General features: G+C 40.5%; 1 protein-coding gene across 2 annotated transcripts in view; it reads left to right on the plus strand.

The window, feature by feature from the left end:
* The window catches only part of ano10a (anoctamin 10a), a 41,399-nt gene extending 19,889 nt beyond the window's left edge, over nucleotides 1-21,510 (plus strand). For both annotated transcript variants that reach the window (XM_072394969.1, XM_072394970.1), the window contains 6 exons: nucleotides 27-101; nucleotides 14,979-15,164; nucleotides 15,306-15,497; nucleotides 16,304-16,432; nucleotides 19,051-19,167; nucleotides 20,090-21,510. In XM_072394969.1, coding sequence (XP_072251070.1) covers nucleotides 27-101; nucleotides 14,979-15,164; nucleotides 15,306-15,497; nucleotides 16,304-16,432; nucleotides 19,051-19,167; nucleotides 20,090-20,131 — 741 coding nt within the window. In that variant the 3' untranslated portion in view covers nucleotides 20,132-21,510. The remainder of the gene's footprint in view (nucleotides 1-26; nucleotides 102-14,978; nucleotides 15,165-15,305; nucleotides 15,498-16,303; nucleotides 16,433-19,050; nucleotides 19,168-20,089) is intronic.
* Nucleotides 21,511-22,719: the final 1,209 nt, after the last annotated feature.

Genomic DNA, 22,719 nt, shown 5'->3' on the forward strand with positions numbered 1-22,719 from the left:
ATTTTCGCTGTTGTTCTTCTGTTTAGTTCAACTTCTTCAACTGTTTTGCCTCGCTGTTCTATATTGCCTTTGTCATGCAGGACATGGTTCTGCTGAGACAGGTATGTATACATTATCTATCTATCTAATCTATCTATCTAATCTATCTAATCTATCGTAACCAGTGTGATAGCTATGTTATACATGCTGATTGCAGTGTGTGCTTGGGGCCATGTTACTCTTAAGGGGGGTGTCTTCAGAGACACTGTCCCTGTCTCTGAGACCCATAGGGTCGGGTGTAGCCTGACCCCACTAGTGTCAACCTGGCTTATACCTCCATGAGGAAAAAAGGTGTGGTTGTTTTTCCTAAAGAGGTGCCTTTAATGACTGAATTGATTGCAAGCAGTGTTTCACTGAACCAGGGTACCTGCCGGTCTCATGGCTCACTGTGCATTCCACCCAGATCACCATTTCTGGTGTTTCCCCATTTATTCAATTTGTAGGTTTAGGTTTCAAGAGAAGCATGTTGAATCATATTCTGTCTCTCAGGAGGCTCTCCATCACAGAGGCTGTGGAGGTTTCAACTCCTCAACTACTGACGCTGCTACCACACACTGACTGATGTCAGAGGGGTATGTGGGGTGGACAAGTGATCAAAATAGAGAGCAGCATACTGATCTAGTGAATGCTATTATTGGTACAATGGCCAAAGTGTTTCAACAAAGGAATGAGGCTGAGAAAAACATGAGATCTGCCATTGCATTCCTGAGCTTTGTTTGATCAAGCTTCAGCTGCTTGTGCTGTGATGCCTGTTACTAAAACTATTATTGAAGAAAAGATGGACTCTGGCACCAAAAGAGCTGTTATTTCAGAAATGGTCTTTCAGAAATAGCTGTATGTGTTTTTTTGGTTTTGTTTTATTCATCTAGTTGGTTTCACTGACAGTCACCTAATAACTTTGGGGTTTTGTGTTTCACCAACCACTAGGTGCAATTCATATTGGCACTTCATTGTTAAGCTTCAAGCAGTGGATTTTTATGATGACCTCCTCAAGAAAGGAGAATGTAATTGAGACTGTGTAGACAAGCTATTGGAGGGGCTTCGTAAGCTGAGTACTGCTGATTGGTTTGTGCTGGATGCTAACATTGCCTTGGGGGTGCAAACTGCTGCTGCTCTCCTGGTTTGGATGGATCGTCAGCAGATATATAGGGACTTTTGGAGGCACCTGGGAATAAACATATAGGAGGTTCTGCAGGAGTGTCTTCAGACTGGTTTGTTACCAACATCCTGTCAACATGCTGTTCTTTCACTCCGACTCAAATAAGGGAACTTAACTCTGCTCTAGAACTGGTGACTAATTGGTTGACGGACCAATTCAAGCCAAGTATAATCCAATGCATTGTAATATAATGATAATCCAATCAAGTTTTAATTAATTAAAATACATATCAGTCCAAATTTATACAATGCCAATTATAAAAAAAAAAGTTGCAGAACTAAGGAAACCAATAGATTGCATAGAAACTTTTTTTCTTGCATAGAAAATTGCAAGAAAAAAATCCCTTTTAACAGGTAGAAACATCCAGCAGATGCAGGCTCAAGAAGGGCCAATATCTACCTTCACCATTTGGGGTTTGAGAGGACAGGAAAGTGGGATCAATAAGCACTCCAACAACAGACCAGAAGTACCTTCTGAGAAAAGGAAACACAAGTTCATGACAACAATGTCATATAAACAAGAAAGTTGCATCATAGGATGTCCCCTTGCAATCTAGGCCTTTATTGACATAACTATCCTGAACAATTAAACCTTTTATAAAAAAAAAAGTAGAAAAGGTGTCTGCTTCCCAAACCCAAACTGACAGCTGGGTCCTCAAGAGAGGGTCCTGATACCTGAAGGCTCTGCTTCTCATTCTACTTTTTTTAGAAACTCTAGAAACCACAAGTAAGCCTGCTGTCTGAGAATGAAGTGCTCTGTATATGGTATTGAACTATGAGATCTTTAAGGTATTTTGGAGCTTGGTCTTTGAAAACGTGGTCACACTTTGTTTTACAGCACGATAATACCCATTAACCTTTATTATCCCACAAGTGAGAAGATTGCACATTACAGAGCTCTGTGATGAAGGAATGTACACAAGATAAATGAACAAATGCAAAAAGGTACAAGATGTAAAACAGAATGTAGGAGTAATATGTAGGTGAAATAGTAAGTAGCAGTGATGATGAGTGATGACTGAGTGCGCTCATGTGGTGTTATGGAAACTCGAGTCTGATGGAAAACTCAACTCTGACGCAATATGATAGCCCATGATTACCAAAAATGTACTGATATCAGCACAGGAAGGGAATTGAACAAAATTAGCTTAATTGAACATCCCAGATCGAGACAAGTGCGAACAAAATAAAGTTGTGCATTACTGAAAAATAAAGGGATGCTGCCATTGTTGCGGGCGGGTGCGCCTGCAGTTATGACACAAATAAACGATTATTAGACTAAATATATTTGATAAGATATTAATCGCCTATAGTATTGAAATATTACCGTTTTTAGATGATACGCCATGTTTGTACTTATGCCGTGATACACAAACTGTTGTTTGCAAATTTTGCATTCGACTTTTTTCCCGCCATCTATTTTGGGTAAAATTCTGCCACACTGCTGATGTCTTTGACATGGATGGTAGAGGAGGACTCACTGTAAATGAAACGCTCAAAATAAAAATAAATACTCAGCAAACCACCCGACGTTGAATAACGTGGACGTTGTTCAACGTCTCTAGTGGATTGGGCTAATCCAAAAAACACCCCCATTAGCACTTGGTACTTTCCTCTTGATGAAATTAACCATAGACTGTATAAAATTAACACGACCAATCAGAATTTTGGTCGACCCAGAACATATCAACTAATAAGTCGATCAGTCGACTAGGACTTTACAGCCCTAATTTGTGGACCAGTCCAGTTTATTATTTAGGTGAACCCCCAGATATTTGTTGTCCACCACAGTTTCAATGTCCCATCCCTGGATGTTCACTGGCGTGAGGTGACTTTTTGCAAAAGTCGATCAGGAGCTCCTTCGTCTTGCCAGTGTTGATGTAGAGGTATTTCCAGTCACACCAACTGACCCCTCTATATTCCAGCTCATTGCCTTCTGACACCCCTGTATCCCGACTCGTCCCCACCTTTGATCAGATGGATGTGTCATCCGCGTATTTGATGATGACGGTGTCATCCCGGGTGGAGACGCAGTCGCTGGTGTACAAGGTGAAGAGTTTAGGGCTGAGACAGCAGCCCTGTGGAGACCCTGTGAAAAGAAAGTAACAAACAGCAAGGCAAAGCCGGAATACAAAAAAATACTAAAATGACAAAACCTGACATTAACAAGGACGACTTGACTTGACACAAATGACGGTGAGGATCTGACAAAGAATATTCTTATTCTTCTTCTTTGATTTTTAATGGCAGCTGGCATCCTTAGTGTTGCATATGCCGACAACTACTGGACAAAAAGTTTTTTCCTATTTCTTCTTTTCTATATTCTTTGCGCTTGCTTATACTGAATCAAATGTTGAAAGTTATGGTATCTTTTAACTAACTTAAATGCTTTATTTCTACTCTTTATTGCTTGTCTACACTTTTCATCCCACCATGGTACTAACTTGTTTTTCTTTCTCCCTGAACTTTTAGGTATACATCTGTTTGCTGCTGATATGATCCCCTGCTTTATGTCCCTCTCCATCATTTCCACCTCCATGTTATCATTAACCCGATCCAGATTTTTTTTCACTTTCCTTTGTAAACTCTATCCAATTTGCTTTTTTTAAGATCCATCTTCCCCCTACTCTCTCCGTGTCCTGTACTGTCTCTATATTTATTTTATTATATATAGGGTAGTGATCACTTCCTATGGTCCCTTTTTGATACACATTCCAGTCACATAGTGGTGCTAATACATTGGTCACTATTGTCAGGTCTATAGCTGACTCCTTCCCGGTATTTACATCTATCCTTGTCCCTCTTCCATCATTCACACAAACCAGATTCTGTCCATCTAACATTTCTTCTACTATTTCTCCATTACTGTCATTTTTCTCACTCCACCCCCAATGTATTATGAGCATTAAAATCTCCACACCACACTGTATTTCCATTGGTCTTGCCCTCCATTTCTTCCAGTTTCTTTATATCCAACTTCCTGCATGGGTTATAAAAGTTTATTATTGCCAACTTTCTCTTCCCTATCCATATTTCTATTATAATAGTCTCCATCTCAACCCCAATATCTATAACCCTGTAAGGAATGCGCTCTTTAATAAACGTGACCCACCCACCTCCTACCCCTTCTTCCCTGTACACAAGAGGAAGTTGAAAAGGCATTTATTGATCAAACTAGTGGCATGATCCTTTATGATAATCCAGTCCTTAGCTTCTCACACGAGACATGGCAAACCTCACAGAAAACCATGGGCTTGAATCCCAATTTTACAAATAAAACATCATTATGATATAGTAAAAGAAAAAATGTTTTCCTGATCTGATTGGATTAAATTGGGAATAGTTTTTTTATTGGGGACTTATGTGATGGAGACCAGCTTCTTATTTGAACAATTTAGGGCAAAGCGTAAATACTCAAATAAAAAAAGTATTAGTATTAGTACAGTAAATATTTTGGAAATACCAGCTGTTATAAAGTTGTATCCTGTAACTTTTTGAGGGGATCCCAGCCACCCAGTTTTGAAGGCCTTAAGAGTTGCTGGGAAAGCTCTTAATTTTTCATTTCATAACAGCATTAACATTATTAGAATTCTTAGTTTGTATGGACTTGTAAACTGAAATAGAAGGCTATGTTTAAATAAAGATAAACAATTTTTTCTATCTTTCTTTGGAGAACAGGTTGGACATGAGAATATACTTCATGACTCTTGGATGACTAAGGCTGTAATAGCGTCTTTGCGAGAGGAGTGCCACATATTAGTGGCTTTGGGCAATCTGTTTCTACCCATTGTACCTTTTGCATGCACCATCTACACAGTTCACTGTCTCCAGTGTTCGGCTTTTTAGGTAGGCATAGCTAGTTCAACTGAACTTGCAGATAGAGATAGTTCATGTGAGCAGGCAGACAGTGGGTTTTCAGGTAAATGGTCCGTGGGTTGTCATCCCTGTGGGCAGCCAGCACTTCCAAAGTGCAAGACCAACAGACTTAAGAACTCCTTTGTCTCTCAGGCTATCAGACTGCATAAGTCCTCAATTGAGGGTAGGAGGTAACAGGGACAGAGGAAGAGGAATATCCAACTGCTATGTGCAATAACTCATTTCATTCAAATACAGTGCAATAACCTAATTTGATATAATCTATATTTAGTTCAGAGTTTATATTTAGCTATTTTCTGTATCTTGCATACTTTGTATTGTATATTTTGTATCCCAATGTGTGCTGCTCCTTTATATTTTTTGCATTTTTTTTTTGTATAAGTTGCTGGAGACTTGAATTTCCCTGAAGGAATCATCCCAAGAGATAAATAAAGTTGAGTCTAAGTCTAAATCTAGTGGCTGCTCAGGTGAGTCAGTGCCCATTGATTCCAGTGAGTTGCCTGCTGTTGGTACTGCTATCAGCAGCTTGTATGCAGAGCAACAGGGAGTGGCAGAGGCCATTTGATGAAGGATGATACTCTTTCACAGTTTTCTGACGTTCTGTTTCAAGATGAACAATAGATTTACTTGCGTCAGGAGAATAATGATTTCTTAGATGTAACATATGACTTTGGACGGATAAGTGGAGTGAAAGGTAAAAACAGTATTCTGATGGATGGAATGCACAAGGTGTTTCCCTTTTTTTGGCACATGTCCCTGTCTTTTTCCATCTTCTTTTTTCTATCCTTTTCACGGAGCCTCTTAGAATCACATTTTAAACATGAATAGAAGGGACTGGAACAAGAGAGCTGCATTAGCGGAGCTTGATGTAAATAAAACATTGATGTGTTCTTTCTCCTGGAAACATGCAGGTCAAATGATAATGCTGTTCTCAAGCCATTGGACACATTATATAGGTGTAGCTGTTCTTTTTTCTCACTGCCCTTACTTAAGTCACGTTTCAATATGTGAATTAGTACTGGGCAGTATTCACATTGTACAAGCAACCATAAAAGGTACGCATTTCCTTTTTACAACATATTTTACCAATCTATTTCTACAAAGATCCAATCTATTTCAGAAACTCAAAGAGTTGGACAGCAGCTCGGTTATACTGCTGTGAGGCTGGAACTATACTGTAGACCCTTCGCTTAGTAGAAACACTGCCAGACTTATCTACCACCAGCTTCATTTTACATTAGTAGCAGAGAATGACCGTCAAGAATTGTCAGGCTCCCTGCAGCTTTATCAAGATTTCTGGCATATGCTGGATAGAGATATTGTTATTTGTTCTCACTGAGTGTTTGGGTTCCAGGACTTTGTCTGTGAATTGCACATGAGCCGTACTGACCCTACTGGCAAAATGTCTTTGGCCTTTTAGGGAATTGGAGATCTATCCTTTTTGGACAATGCAGTTGTGCAAAGATGCTTGCAAATTAAATGAAGGAATGCGTGGTACTATGGTGCATATGAGTCATGCTTGTGTATCAGTATGAATAACAAAATTTGTTTTTAAGTTAACATTATTGATCTTGCTGAATTCAAGTTTTTCTTACATTTAGATTTTTTTAATAGATCAGTAATGGCTTTTAATAGGGTTGAACTTATTTTATTGTTTAAGGTTATTGGATTCTGTCACTATATTCAGGAGCAAGTGATATGTTACAGGTAGGGTGAGGTCTGAGCAAACCTGTCACTGTTCAGGGAGCCATCAGGCAGGGATGTCCTCTCTCAGGGATGCTATGTGCTGATCTTGTATGAACAAGCTTATTCTGCAAAGGTTAACTGGCTAAAAAGTGAGTGTTTGCTATGTGGTGGTTGGAGGGACAAGCCAAACACAGTACTGCCTGGTGGGCTGTAATGGAGCACAGAGGGGATGAAGTGTTTTGGGTGTATTTTTGGGTGTAGAAAACTATGAAAAGAAAAACTGGGAGGGTTTGATTGATAAAATAAGTGCTCGATTGTTGGTGGCTTTGTATACAGTCCCAGTTGTCCTACAGGGTTAAGACAACCAGATTTCGTCACATAGTTGAGGCGATCTCCTCCATGCAATACGGATTTTAAACTTAGAATCATGTGAGTGAGAAGCCATTATCTTATAACCCATTCTTACTGTGCATCATGCTTTGGGCTGTTGCCCTACAGAGAGCCCTTGCATCAGGTGGACAGTCTAAACTGGCCTATTTGAGATATTCAGGAGGTCTGCTACGATAGTCAGAAAACTGGTCTTAAGTCTGCATGCTAAGAGTTTGGTGGGGGCGTGTGTGGTGAGTTAATGAAAACCAGGAGTATATTCTAACTTCATGTTCACATTTATATTGAGGATTATTGGTATTTATTGTTGTATATGTTTAAAACCGTGTTACTCTCAGTCTCTGCAGACGCCATCCCTGTCTCTGAGACACGGTATTCGGGTCCAGCCAGACCCTGTTAATCCCAGTGGAGACTGTCTTCCTAACAGTGGGAGACCTTGTGGGTCACGTTAACGTTGTTATGCATCGAGGATGAATAAAGGTGTTGTGTTTTTTTCTTTTTCAAGGAAAAAAAATAAGTAAAGAAAATAAGACTCATATGATGAATGGTACTATTGGCCCATGATGTTTCAAACAGGGAAAAAAGTGATGTTGCTCCGAGTCTGCGCTGGCAGTGATTGCACCTCTATTGCAGATTCACACTCAAATAGTGAATATCTTTACACACTTGAGGAGATTGTTTTTTTTGGATGAAACGTTTGGTAAATCAGTAAAAGTATTTATTATTCTCCTGATGTCCAAAAGTTTGTAAAGACTGTGTTGACTCTGCAGAAAAATAGTTGGAAATGACTTACTGGATGAAAAGAAGCATTTTTGTTGACAAATAAAGGTAAAGGATGAACAAAATTGAGGACAATGAAGTAAAGTTATGTTGTTGCACTGGGTATTTTTTTCCTGCTGCCCCCTCTCCCCCTTTCCTATTTATGCACAAGGTGAGGGTGGGCTTTTTGAATAGAAATGGTGGGAGGCAACAACAGAAAATAGCAGTTATTTTGGAAATTACTACCAGAAAAAGCCAGATTTTTTTTGCAGGAAACATACAGTGACAAAGATAATGACGTAGACTGGAGTCTGTGGTGCAGGAGGGGCAATTTATTTAGTCTCACGGAACTAATTGTTCTGCTGGTGTAGCTATTCTTTTTTCTTCAAGGCTAAATGTTAACATTATTTCCACAACAGAAATAATTAAGGGCAGAGTCTTACTTGTTAGAGCAGAAATTTCAAATATATATTTTTTCTTAATGTTTACGCCCCAAATCAGGGTACAGATAGACTGGCCACTTTCCATTAGCTAAGGCATCTCTTGAAAAACATTAATCAACATGACTGAATGGTAATGGGGGAGACTGGTACTGTACTGTCGATTTTATTCTAGACAGAACTGGGGAGGGACCTCACCTCCAGTCATCTACTAAATTATTTCAGATCATTTCACAATCTGGTATGGTAGATGTTTAAAGAGTTAGAAATGAAATAATAAAGGGAACACCTTTATTTTTACACAGTGTAACTCCAAGTCAATCACACTTCTGTGAAATCCACCTGTCCAGTTAGGAAGCAACATTAAATTGTGAATCAGTTTCACCTGCTGTTGTGCAAATGGAACAGACAACAGGTGGAAATGAGAGGCAACCCCTATAAAGGAGTGGTTCTGCAGGTGGTGACCACAGACCATTTATCTGGTCTCATCCTTTCTGGCTGATGTTTTGGTCATTGTTTGCATTTTGTCAGTGCTCTCACCCCTAGAGGTAGCATGAGACGGTGTCTACAACCCACAGAAGTTGCACAGGTAGAGCAGCTCATCCAGGATGGCACATCAATGTGATGTCAAGAAGGGTTGCTGTGTCTCTCAGTACAGTGTCCAGAGCATGGAGGAAATACCAGGAGACAGGCCAGTACACCAGGAGATGTGGAGGGGGCCGTAGGAGGACAACAGCCCAGCAGCAGCTACCTACTCCTTTGTGCAAGGAGGAACAGGAGGAGCGCTGCCAGAGCCCTGCAAAATGACCTCCAGCAGGCCACTAAAATGCATGTTTCTGATCAAACTGTCAGAAACAGACTCCATGGGGGTGATATGAGATTCGCACTGAGCACATGAGACAGACGTGACAGAGTCTGGAAACGCCGTGGAGAACGTTCTGCTGTCTGCAACATCCTTCAGCATGAGCGGTTTGGCGGTGGGTCAGTAATGGTGTGGGGAGGCATTTCTTTGCAGGGCCGCACAGCCCTCCATGTGCTAGCCAGAGGTACCCTGACTGCCATTAGGTACCGGGATGAGATCCTCAGACCCATTGTGAGACCATATGCTGGTGCAGTGGGCCCTGGGTTCCTTCTGATGCATGACAATGCAAGGCCTCATGTGGCTGAATGTGTCAGCAGTTCCTGCATGATGAAGGCATTGATGCTATGGACTGGTCTGCCCGTTCCCCAGAACTGAACCCAATCGAGCACATCTGGGACATCCTATCTCGTTCTATCCACCAACGCCACGTTGCACCAGGAGTTGACTGATGCTTTAATCCAGGTCTGGGAGGAGATCCTTCAGGAGAACATCTGTTGCCTCATGAGGAGGATACCCAGGCGTTGTAGGGAGGTCATACAGGCACGTGGAGGCCACACACACTACTGAGCCTCATTTTGATTTGTCTTGAGGAATTTCCACTGAAGTTGAATAAGCCTGTGATAATAATTTTGATTTACATTGATAATTTTTATGTTATTTTGTTCTCAACGCATTCCAGTAATGAATAACGACTGGAATATTTCATTCATTGAGATCTAAGAAGTGTTATTTTAGTGTTCCCTTTATTTTTTTTGAGCAGTGTACATGGGTTAGGATCACTGATGTAAATGTTAATGCACCAAGGCTAGACAGGTTTTACATGACAGATCATTTTAGAAACAGGTTGTTATGCTCTTTTATTTTCCCTGTTGGTTTTACCGATTTACCATTTAATCACATTAGACTTCCATCTCTCACCACCCAGTAGGTGTAGTTCATATTGGCACTTTAATGTTACACTTAAAACTGAGATTTGGAGAGAAAGGAAAGGAGAATTTGAGTCTTTGAATAAATGATGGGAGGTGGGTAAGACTCAAATATGATTTTTTTGTTTGTTTGTTTGTTTTTGTTTTGTTTTTGGTCAACAATACACAAGCCATTCTACTGTTAGAGTTAAAAGGGTTATTGCAGAGTTGAAAAAGGGAACTGTTAATTTGCTAAATAGTCTTTGAGCACCCAGTAGTAACCGCAATGCAATTCTTGAAAATAAGAAACAAGAATTTTTTTTTTTTTCTTACATGAAAAAGCCAAGGGGGGTTTAGTTAGATCGGTGCTGTTTAATATTAGGGACATAGATTCTCCCACTTCCTTTTTCTTTGAGTTCCTCTTCAGGAAGGAGAAAACCATGAGTGCTGCTGTTAAGAGCATACTGAATGTCACCATTTCCAGGGAGGAATTAACTGCTGCTGTAACTCAGATGACTTCTGGTAGAGCTCCTGTTTTGGATGGTTTACCAGCAGATTTTATATGCACTTTTGGAGCCAGCTGGTGGCAGACTTGTTTGAAGTTCTGCAGAAGTGTTTCCAAACTGCTTTGCTACCAACAATTTGTCGCCATGCAGTTCTTTCACTCTTGCCAAAACAAGAAGACTCGACTCTGCTGAAGAACTGGAGACCTGTAGCTTTACTTTGTGCAGAGTATAAAATACTTTACTGTCATCATTTGCATCCGGTGTTGCTGATACAAAAAAGTCTTTCCACATTAACAAGATTCATCATACTACTGACACCCGGAAAATTTTTTCCACCTTCAAAACTCTACTTAATCCTCTGCCTCTGCCACCTGCTACCAATCTAACAGCAGACACATTGGCCTCATTGTTTACTGACAAAGTGGCAGCTATAAGCAAACAGTTTACCGAAAATCTGCATGCAAAAGTCCTACTGCATAATTTTCCTCATTCACCCCTCTCGCTCAGAGCAGTGTGTCTAAACTTCTCACATGTAGCTTCACTGACATCGGGCACATTTCCTACCGCATCCAAGCAAGCTCTGGTTACACAGCTGCTCAAGAAACCTTCCTTCCCTCCAGCTCATGTGGAGAACTATCGGCCGGTTTCTCTCCACCCATTTCTGTCTAAAATCATTGAAAGGGCGGTCTTTAAGCAGGTCACTGATTACCTCTCACATAACAACCTCCTTGATCCAAACCAATCTTGGTTTAAAAGTGGACATTCCACCGAAATGGCTCTGTTGGCAGTGACAGAAGCCTTAAAAGAAGCCAGAGCGATAGCTAAGTCCTCTGTTCTTATCCTGCTCGACTTATTGGCTGCATTTAACACTGTCAACCACAGTATCCTTTTGTCCATACTCGCTAGCATGGGCATCACAGGGAGAGCACACTCCTGGTTAGAATCATACCTCACTGGTCGATCATTCAAAGTATCCTGGCTTGGTCACACTTCTGCAGCGCACCACCTCGCCACAGGGGTCCCCCAAGGTTGAGTACTGGGACCTCTTCTCTTTATCATATACACCACCTCACTGGGCAAGATCATCCGATCACATGGCTTCTCATACCAGTGTTGTGCTGATGATACCCAGCTCTATCTGTCATTCCCACCTGACGACCACACGGTCTCAGCACGAATCTCAGACTGTCTCTCTGATATATCAACATGGATGAAAGCCCATCACCTCCAACTTAACCTCCCAAAAACTGAACTGCTTGTCTTCACAGCCAAACCAACCATACACCATAGCATCTGCATACAAACTGAATCCCTATCTCTTGCTCCATCAAAGGTAGCTAGAAACTTGGGTATCATGATTGATGACCAACTAACCTTTAAAGATCACGTTACCTCTGTTGCTCGTTCATGACGCTTTTCGTTGCTAAACATAAGAAAGATCAGACCATACCTAACGCAGCATGCCACCCAGCTCCTGCTGCAGGCCATGGTCATCTCCCACCTTGACTACTGCAATGCTCTCCTAACTGGTCTCCCAGCCTGTGCTGTGAAACCTCTGCAGATGGTCCAGAACGCGGCGTGGCGTCTGGTCTTCGATCAGCCTAAAAGAACACGTCACCCCTCTGTTCATTGAACTCCACTGGCTGCCCATAGCTGCCTGCATCAAATTCAAGTCCCTGATGTTAGCTACAAAGTGCTTAATGGAACGGCTCCCATCTACTTGAATGCTCTTGCAAAGGCTTATGTCACAACTCGGTCCCTCCGTTCGTCCCAGGATTGTCGTCTAGCAGCTCCTACACCACGCCTAAGACAATCCAAACTCTGTTCATGTGTCGTCCCACGATGGTGGAATGACCTACCGAGCACTACCAGAACAGGGGCGTCCCTGTCTATCTTCAAAAAACTCTTGAAAACCCAGCTCAGAGAGCATCTCCTATCCTAGCACTTACCTTGTACTTCCCTACCCCCTCTATGTCTGCACTTTATCTTTCTGCACTTCCTTCTATGCCTGCACCCTATCTCTACTCTGTCACCTCTGACAGAGTCGGACTAGTGGGTTCCTTCTATGTAGTTTGTTAGCTTTTTATATAGCTTGTTATATCTTCATTTGTAAGTCACTTTGGGTAAAAGTCTCTGCTAAATGCATAAACATAAACAACAAACATGAAACAATCTTTTTCTTATGAGAGACTCTTTTGATATTTGTAAATTGTATGGTGTTAACATAGAACACCTGTTTCTTTAGCTCAGGTAAAGGCTTTTGTCTGGGTTGATCATCATTTTCTTTTTTTCAACTTTAAAAGCTTTTGATTTTGCAGACAAGTTTGTTTAGTTTTTGAGTTTGTTGTATGACAGAGCTTTTTGTTTTTTCTAAAGTGGGTGGTGGGCTGAGCTGGTTCAAAGACGTATCAGACAGGGTTGGCCTAACTTTATGCAATAGCAGTTGAACCTCTACTGTGCAATTTCCGTTCTAAACTACCAGGATTCATACTTCCAAGGTTCTCCCATCGTCCTGCTCTAGTTGTGTCTGCTTATGCTGATTTCTTTAACCCTAACCCAAACTCCTCAATACAACTCTTGTCTTATATCAGAATGCATCCTCAACTAAAGTGAACTGGCACAAACATAAAGCTCTGCTTGTTGGACCATGGGAAAACCAGAAAAAGCCAAAACTGCCGGGTAACCTCTACAAGGAAAATCAAGGGATGAAAGTGTTTTTCTGGGAACAGAACATTTTCAGAGAAAAAACTTTGAGGGTGTCATGGAGATAAAGAGTGTGCTAGAGTGTCTAAATGAAAATGGCTGCTACCTCAGCTTTACTATTGGGGAAGAGTTCTGGTCGTCAATAATTTGGTTGTCTTGGCTCTTTGGCATAGATTCATCACACTCCCTCTTCCACAGAGCCTTTTAGAGGATATTCAGAGTACGGTTGTAAATTGCTTCTGGTCTGGAAGACATTTGCTGAAGTCATCTGTACTGTACCTGCCGGTGGAGGAAGGGGGAGAGGGTCTGGTAAACCTTTCATCACACATAACTGCCTTTGGACTGCAAACAGGTCAAAGACTTCTATGATTTTAGCCTGCTATGACTCAACACTGCATGTGTGCTCCGAGGGAGAGCAGGATGCTTTGGACTTAACTGGTTTGACACCATTTTACCATGCATTTTTACATGCATGACATGTTTTGGTTTTCCAACAGAAGGTGGTTTTGTCACCTGGGATGTGGCTTTGAGGAGCCTTTATTTGGAAACTGTTTTTTTTCTCTTCTCGGATCCTTACATCATACAGCATGCAGTCTCAACTAAGGGGAGCTGGATGTTTAAAGTTGGGTCATCCGATGAAGATTTCTGTCCCAAGGCTTGCTGAACTCCTCAATATAAGATCCCACAGGCTGCTTGTCAGGCTGGTGGAGGATATTTGTGGGTCTCTGCCAGACACATTGAGAGCGTTTGCTGAGAACCATACTCTATCTGACCAATGGGATGATGAGCATGAGTATGTTTTTCCTTCCCTGACTTTTTCTCCTGCTGTAGGAGATTGGGAAGAAGACATCGGTGACATTTTGTACTTAAATACTCCAGAGTTGGGAGGGTTTCAAAGTTTGGGGAAGAATACATTATATTGTATTATTGTTAAGGTTTTGAACATACACTCTCTGGCAGGGTGTCGAGGTGGACTGAGTTCTTTGGCACAGATTCATCCACAGGAGGCTGTTGGAGGTCTCTGTATAAACCCCTCATTGAGGTGAGGATATGTCACCTCCAGTGGAGGATTGTACATGGGGGTCATAGCTACAGGTATCTGGTACACCTCAATCCTGGCACGAGGGTTAGTTGTCCTTTTTGGTCACATACAGAAACCCTTCATCTATTCATTCAGTACATCTAGGGCCTCTTTATTTTCTTGAAATCTTTGCTTCAAGGATTTTGAGTTAATTTCTCCTTCAGTCAGTTTGTTTATGGTCCCTGGTATTCTGCAAAGAATAAATCTGTTCATACGCTAATTAACGTCCTGTCAGGAAAGGCAAAATTCGCTATTTGGATAACCAGGAAAAATCGTATGAAAGGATGGGTTCAGATGATGCCTTCAGTTATTGCACAGGTTAGTTACGGCTCGGTTAAGGGTGGAATTTGAGTTTTATAAACTCATAAAAAAAGATGGTCTTTTTCAATATATTGGCTGCACAGAATGTGTTCAGTTTATGAGGATTCTTTGGTGTTGAATTTTTGACTCGACAAGTGGCATACTATTTGTGAATTAGGATAAATCTTCCTTCCTTCCTTCCTTTCTTCCTAGAAATTCCATGGTTTTCTTTATTTTAGTTTAGATTTTTTTTCCTCTTATTTTTTCTGTCCTCAGAGTCTGGCCACCTTGCTGATCACCAGTCAGATCATAAATCAGTTCATGGAGGCCTTCCTGCCCTACTGGCTTCAGAGAAGACGCAACAAAAAGATAATTCACAAAGTCCAGAGGAGAATTCTTGAGGATAAAGAGCTTCCCCTGGAAGAGCAAGTTCGACTGGAGGCCTATATGAGCACATACTTAGTAAGTTCACACCTTATCTTATACAAATAAAGTATCACTTTTTTTTTTATATAGATCTTCTTTTGTCTCCACTTGTGTTTTTCCTTCTTTGTGGTTGTGTGTATGGTTGTATGTCTGTCTGTGCCTCTGATCCTCTCTCAGGGAACATTTGATGACTATCTGGAGCTGTTTCTTCTGTTCGGTTATGTCAGTCTGTTCTCTTGCGTTTACCCTCTGGCTGCTGTCCTGGTAGTATTAAACAACATCACCGAGGTTTACTCTGATGCCTTCAAGATGTGTCGTGTATTCAAACGACCTTTCGCTGACCCAGCTGCAAACATTGGAGTCTGGCAGGTGAGATGTGTTTTTATAGAAAAGTCTAATTTGTAATTACACAAAATATTGAGATGAAAATACAAAGCAAAGCATAAGAATACATATTACAGGACATCTTACAACCAACTGATTACACGTATTAAGTGGTACTTGAACGATTGTGAAAGTTTTGTATAATTTGATTTATAAATGCATAACAGTGTTCTAGTGGCAGATGACAACCAAGCTTAAACAAATATACTATATGTGATCATCTAATGATCCAGTAGAAATGATGCATATCTGTGAGTGGTAAATGTATGGGATTATCTTGGATAAGCAGTTGATCTGAAGGTAAAGTTAGTCAGGTGTTTTAGATAAATTGGATGACAATCAAGTGTGAGTGGACTCCCTGTTTTATTTAAAGAATAGAAAACACATTTACTGAGAGTTTTGACGACCATCTGAGGAAAAGGTCTTCAATGCTTATCAGGTCACTCTAGGTCTTGCAGAAAGACAACTGTAGGGCACTGGTCATTCTACCAAAGAAGAATAAAGTAAACGTTTTGTAAGATCAAAATCCTAACTTTAATCGAACAGAAATGTTGTGGCAAGAGGTTCACTTCCGTTTGCTACACACACACTTGTGATGTGTACCACTGGGTCATAGATCCTGTATGTTAGTCCTACTCGTTCAATAGTGATTTTAAAACTGGTGTAAACATTTGATGTTTTGGATCAAAATAATGCAGAAATATAGAAAATTCTAAAGGTTGTGGCCAGCTGGCATAAATGGTTCCCATTTCTTGAAACTAATCCCTGACTGTTGGTGTCTTTGTGTCCAGCTTGCCTTTGAGGCCATGAGTGTGATAGCTGTTGTGACCAACTGTGCTCTGATTGGATTGTCTCCACAAGTCAAAGCTTACTTCCCTGACTCAGAGACACAGCTCATGTTATGGACAGTGGCTATTGAGGTAATTAACACACACACACACACATTAAAATGAGAATAAAATATTTACAAAATGTAAAAAACACTAACATGTCCCATTCACACACAAAAAATATTTCACATGAAATTGAATTATTGCACATGATGTTGAATTATTGTACTTATGAATTGCACATATGAAAAATGTACACATTTATTGCTTTGTTGTTGAGTTCAATTGAGTGCAATTATGGCTCTTGCATAGAAGCCATTCCTCAGTCTGTCAAAGGGTAGCTGTTCAAAAAGTGAGTGTCCAGGGTGGGTTGTGTCTTTAGGTATTGCCTGAGCCTTCCTCAGGCAGCAGATGTCCAGTTTTATCAAATTTTATCAAATTCTTTTTCCAGAAATATACCAGAGAGATCAAGCACCTTACACAGCACAATTCACAACACTTTGGGTGTACCCATGACCTCCTGAGTCACTCCCTCATCATACATTACATACAACGGGTACCATATATCCTGGGTTTCGATCTGATCTAGAGGGAGAGTTCAGACTTTTAATCTCATCACCAAACCCTGGGGGAGCTATTGAGTAACAGGGAAAAGTCAACCTAACTGTACCCTTATTAATTGTGAGAATGCTTACCATTAGAGACACTATTCAAACTTTAAACAGGTCACAGAACATTCAGCTATTACCAAATGGTTCAGCTTTTTCAAATAATGAATATTGAACAAATGAACATTTTTGCTCCTTGATTTTTATGAATGAGCAGCCAGCAGAGTGGCACATTGATAATTTTTAACCTTTTCTAATATTCAAACAAATTCCTCTAACTTTCATACAGTTTAACTTACAGAAACAAATTATACCTTAAAATGTAGGAAGAGTTGTCCTCTTTCAGCCAATGTAACTACTAAAGAGCTCACATTTACAAGATTTCAGCTATAAACCTTGAAGCGAGAGAAACCTTTCAAATTCTCTCACTAACTCCAATGGCAAGTTTGGAGTGAGAGTTCAACTCGCTGCCGTTTAAAAAAAATCTTTCACTCCATTGAAATAAAAACTACATTACCGAGTTCCTCTAACCCTTCTGGTGCTTACAGTCTTCAAATTATTTTCCTCGCTCTTGCAGTTTTCTCACAGGAGGTCATAGTATCCATTCAGCCTTTTCTGCTGGTTCTATTTGGAGTGAGCTCTTAAGCCGCAGCTGCTTACACACATTCCTATAACTGTGAGGACATCTCTCTTCCAATATTACACTGCAGCCATTCTAACTATTACTCACTTGACTTCTGCTAAATTTTCACTATTTTCAGCTTTTCTAGCATGGTCAGCTATCCCCATTCAGCTTATCAGCATTCTCACTGCTGTTTTGCAGGAACAGCTTTTTCTTGTTGTTTTAATGTCCAATTCATATACAGCAAAAAAAAAAAAGTTGCTTAGCTAAAGAAACCAACAGATTGCACCGAAACTTCTCTTCCATCCAATATCCCATCCTGAGCATAAACGAGTTGATTGTGCAAAGAAAACTCCCTTTTAACAGGAAGAAACTTCTGGAAGATCCTGACTCAACCAACTGGGGTATGAGAGGACAGGAGAGAGGGGACAACAAACACCATAACACCATTCAAAGGATACCTGCTGAGACAGAAACACGAGTTAATGACAACAACGTCATGTGTACATGGAGAGTAAAGAGAGGAGAGGTGCATCATGGGAGGTCCCCCAGCAGTCTAGGCCGATATAAGCATAACTATGGGATGTTTCAGGGTCGCATGAGCCATCCCTAACTATAAGCTTTATGAAAAGGGAAAGTTTTGAGACTAATCTTAAAGATTAGAGAGGGTGTCTGCTTCCCGGACATATGTGTGAAGTGCTCTTTTGGGAAAACTATGAGATCTATGAGATCTTTAAGAGCTCGATCATTAAGAACTTTATATGTGAGGATTCTGAATTTAACAGGGAGCCAATGAAGAGAAGCTAAAACTGGAGAAACATGATCTCTCCTGTTAGTTCTCATCAGAACTCTGGCTGCAGCATTTTGGATCAGCTGGAGGCTTTTCAGAGAATATGTGGGACAGCCCAATGATAAGGAATTACAGTAGTCCAATCTTGAAGTAACAAATGCATGGAGCAGTTCTTTTAGTTTTAGTAGAGCAGTACACCTAATGTATCTCTATGGTGTAGGTGTAGTAAGTCCAGTGCGTAAGCTTCCCTATTGTAACACTACACTTGGACAGATGTTTTCAGTAGTTAAACAAAGCTGCAGATGCACAGTAGACACTATTAACATAATTTGTGTTTGAGTTCCAAAACTTTCAGACAAATTTTTAGATATTTAAACAAGGAAATTAATGTTATAGTTACTTAAAATAGGTATGATGGATAACATTGACTGTTCAGCTTCAAGGTCATGCACTGTCTGTTTCATCCTGGCTCAACCTTTGTGTCACTCCTTTCCTCTTTTTCCACTGTCCTTTCTCGTTTTATAGCTGAGTGTGCGCTCAATGAAGACATAATCATGTCAAGTTGATGTCTCTGTCAACACAAGTTTTCTTTATTACTTTTATAAGCAAAAAGAATTGGAATAAAAGCTGAATACAACTAACCCTGTAATCTGAACTCTGTGATGTAATTGTGAGTGTTTGATTTCAGCATGGGCTGCTGGCTTTCAAATTCATCCTGACCTTCCTCATCCCAGATGTTCCGAAACACATCCAGGTCAAATTGGCCCGCATGGAGTTTGAATCACTGGAGGCTCTCAAGAAAAAGGTAAAATCAAGCTTTATTGTCTTTGTGGTGTATCATTTTAGATATATGTGAAGACTTTATTTATTATATTCATAAAAATTAAATTCAATAATGATTTATTATTTCCCAAAGGTAAATTGTATTGCTTCAGTATTAATTATTATCAAAGACATGCTATTGTTGTAAATAGATAAGAAAATAAAATATGTATCAGTTGACCAACGTGTTGAAAGTTGAAATGCAGCAAAGTGGTGAAGTAGATCCCTTCAGAAGTCACCATCAGTGGGCTGGGATGTTGTTTTTGTAGCTTGACAACAACTTAGCTTAGCTGATGATTGCACATGCAGCACTGGTAGGTAACACAGGTGAAGTCTCTCAGAAGACAATATGGACAGGAAGTCCCAGCCAACAGTTCAACATCTGGGGTGCAGAGACACTCCTCCTCAGTGACATGCCCAGGATTACACCATCTGTTGTCAACAAACTGAGTACGGTGGTTTTAGATTTGTTCTTGCAGCCATGTCTTGATGGGGGAAAAAATGTTTTTCCTTCCTGATTCGTCCTCATCAGGGGTCCAAGCTTGTTCTTTACATCTGCCAGTAATCTCACATTTCTCACAAAAACTGTTTTAAACATCTTTCACCTTTATCTCCACTTTGTCCCTGCTCTGCATCCTAGACATCTTCTCTGCAAGTCATCTTGATTCAGGGTATTATTCCCGACATTACTCAGGTTTTGAAAAGCTCAGTTAGCTGCTCCAACAGGTTAACTTTTGTTCGGGCAGTAGTCTGAATTAAGAGATTAATTTATTACTTTGGCCCTAAAAAAACATTTTATTCTACAAACTTTACTGCTTGGATGATGTGATTTTTACGCAGCTTTTGACACAAACACCACAACTGGATGAATATTGATGTGATGCTGTTTGTTCTGTGTGTTCCAGAAAATGCTGGAGGCCTTGGAGCACAGTAAGAGTATCCAGTAAGGAGGAGAGGTGGTCCCAGAGATACAGATGACAGCCCTGTTGAGTACATAGATGTGCTGCCAGACACTACTAATTTATATGTAGAGGACAATATTAGGATGTATGAAGAGTTATTTTGGGAATTTGTCCAGTTGGTTTATATGCGCAGGAGGACACGTGTTCAACTAATATATCTTTATTGTGCACAATAAAACTAAAAACTAAAAAATGTTCCAGGAGAGGATTGCAGGTGGGATTTACTGAATTTATTAAGTTTGTCTGTAAAGTACATACTACAATAATGAGGTTCTGTATTAAGGTGGTGTTCAAATGGAATAATTTATGGAATAAAGGTGTCATGTGTGAAAATCAGAGGGATACTGTAAACATGTTAGTGAAACTAATAAAAATGGTGTTTTGGTCTTCAGTGACTTTTCGGGTTGGGTTCAATCAGAGCTTTGGTTCAGGATAGTGCACAGTAAAAAGTACTCATTACAAGTGTTGTGGAATTTTGGTGTATCCACAACACACTTCACTTTAAACCTCCTGCTTGACTGACAGAATAATAGTGTTTGTTGGCTGCCCGTCAGTCTTAAAGCTGTCTGCTATCATCCTCAACACTCCAAGCATGGAAGTAAAGAAAGGCCATAAAGATTTCAATTTCAATAAGACAACCACACACCCTTAATATGCTAAAAATGTTTTTAACACTACTTAAAATTCACAGGTTGGCATGTTCTTTATCCTCATCTCTCACAGTTGGCTTTCAGAGAAGCATATATGAACACTTTTCTCTTTTGTTTTGCCAAATGTTAACTTTTTACATTGCAGCAGCTTTTGATCGCTCATTTACATGAACCATGACTTCCACGTGGCTGCTGGTTAATCTATCCAAAGTGTGTAAAGAGAGAAGTTCACTGAGTTTGTTTCAGGAAATTTAGATTAAAGCGGGTCATGTAAATTCATGTCACACAAGATTTAAAAATATTACCGAGTGCTCAGATGTGGAACTCACTCTATAGGATTTCCATTCTGTTAGTGTCAGTGTATAGACCTCTCAAAGTCAACTGAACTGTTGAATATGCAAATGATTTGGCTTTTCTCTGCTTCCACACACAAGATTGTAGCAAATAATTATTTTATTGTGCTGACTTGTCTAAGACACAGTATGTAATTGTGTAACAAATATCACTTAGTTGCGTCCTTTTTAAATCTCTATGACTTGAAGTTTTAAACTATGCATTCTTGTTACACCCTTAGTGCCTTCAAATGTGATGCAAATTGAGTAATTCTTTTCTGTGGCCCACACTCAGTTCCCTGGTATTTCCCCAAAAGTATTGAAAGTGTAACAGAAGTTTGCATCCTTGGCTTTAAATAAACGTATGAACAAGAATATTAAATGTGTCCAGCTGTTCCTTCTGCATGTTTGCACTTACAGAATTTCAATGCTGCAGGCCTGAAGCAGGCTTCGCGATGTGTTTCCTTTTTAGAGGGACCAATCTCAGTGTGGTGGTCAGCACTGTGGCCTCACAGCAAGAAGGTTCCAGGTTCAACTCCTGGCTGCGGCCTTTCTGTGTGGAGTTTGCATGTTCTCCCTGTGTATGTGTGGGTTCTCTCTGGGTACTCCGGCTTCCTCCCACCATCCAAAAACATGCATGTCAGGTTAATTGGTGTCACTAAAATTGTCCTTAGGAGTGAGCGTGCATGGTTGTTTGTCACTGTGTGGCCCTGTCCAGAGTGTACCTTGCCTCTCGCTCGATGACCGCTGGAATAGGCTCCAGCCCCCCCGCGACCCGACCGACTGATTAAGCGAGTATAGAAAATGAATGGATGAAGAGGTAGCTTCATAGAATAATCAGGTCTCATCAAAAGCACAACGTGCCAGCTGCTGTGAAAGATTCTTGAATCTCGAGGCAGAGATCTGAGGTTACAAAGGTGTGTGTGAATTTCAGAATGGCACCATCCCAGACGCAGGCAGCCTGCTGCAGCAGCTCTGGACATACATACTGTGTCTTTCTGTTTTGTTTTTTTACATGTGTGCATGTATGCAACTGGAAAATTCTAACCTGTTGGAGCAGCTAACTGAGCTTTCCAAAGCCCAAGTCATGCCTGGAAAAAGACCCCGAATCAAGATGCGTTGGAGAGGAGACAACTCGAACGCAAAGCATTATGGAAATGGAGAAAAATCTGAAAGAGGGTTCAATCAAGTCTTCCCTTGATCATCATAGAAAGTGAAATCACTGGTAGATGAAATGGATAAGCTGAAACCCCTGATGAGGACACAGCAGGAAAATCAAGAGGAATTTTTTTTTTTTTTTTTTAAATCAAGACGTGGCTGCAATAACAACTCTTTACACCTCTCTACTCAGCTTTAAGACTTTATGGGCAGATAGAAACTGCAAAGACACATAACAGTAAATGAAGAGCAATTGCAGTGCTCGTTAACAGATGCCGTAATCCGGATAAGGAGCGTCTCATCTGCACCCCAGATGTTGAACTGTTGGCTGTGAGTTGCTGTCCATGTTGTCTACTGAGAGAATTCACCTGTGTTACCTTCCAATGTTGCATGTGCACTCATCGGCTAAGTTGTTACCAAGCTATAAAAACAA

This window comes from Leuresthes tenuis, unplaced genomic scaffold, assembly GCF_036924035.1.
Source record: "Leuresthes tenuis unplaced genomic scaffold, fLeuTen1.0.hap1 SCAF_10, whole genome shotgun sequence".
Lineage (NCBI taxonomy): Eukaryota > Metazoa > Chordata > Actinopteri > Atheriniformes > Atherinopsidae > Leuresthes > Leuresthes tenuis.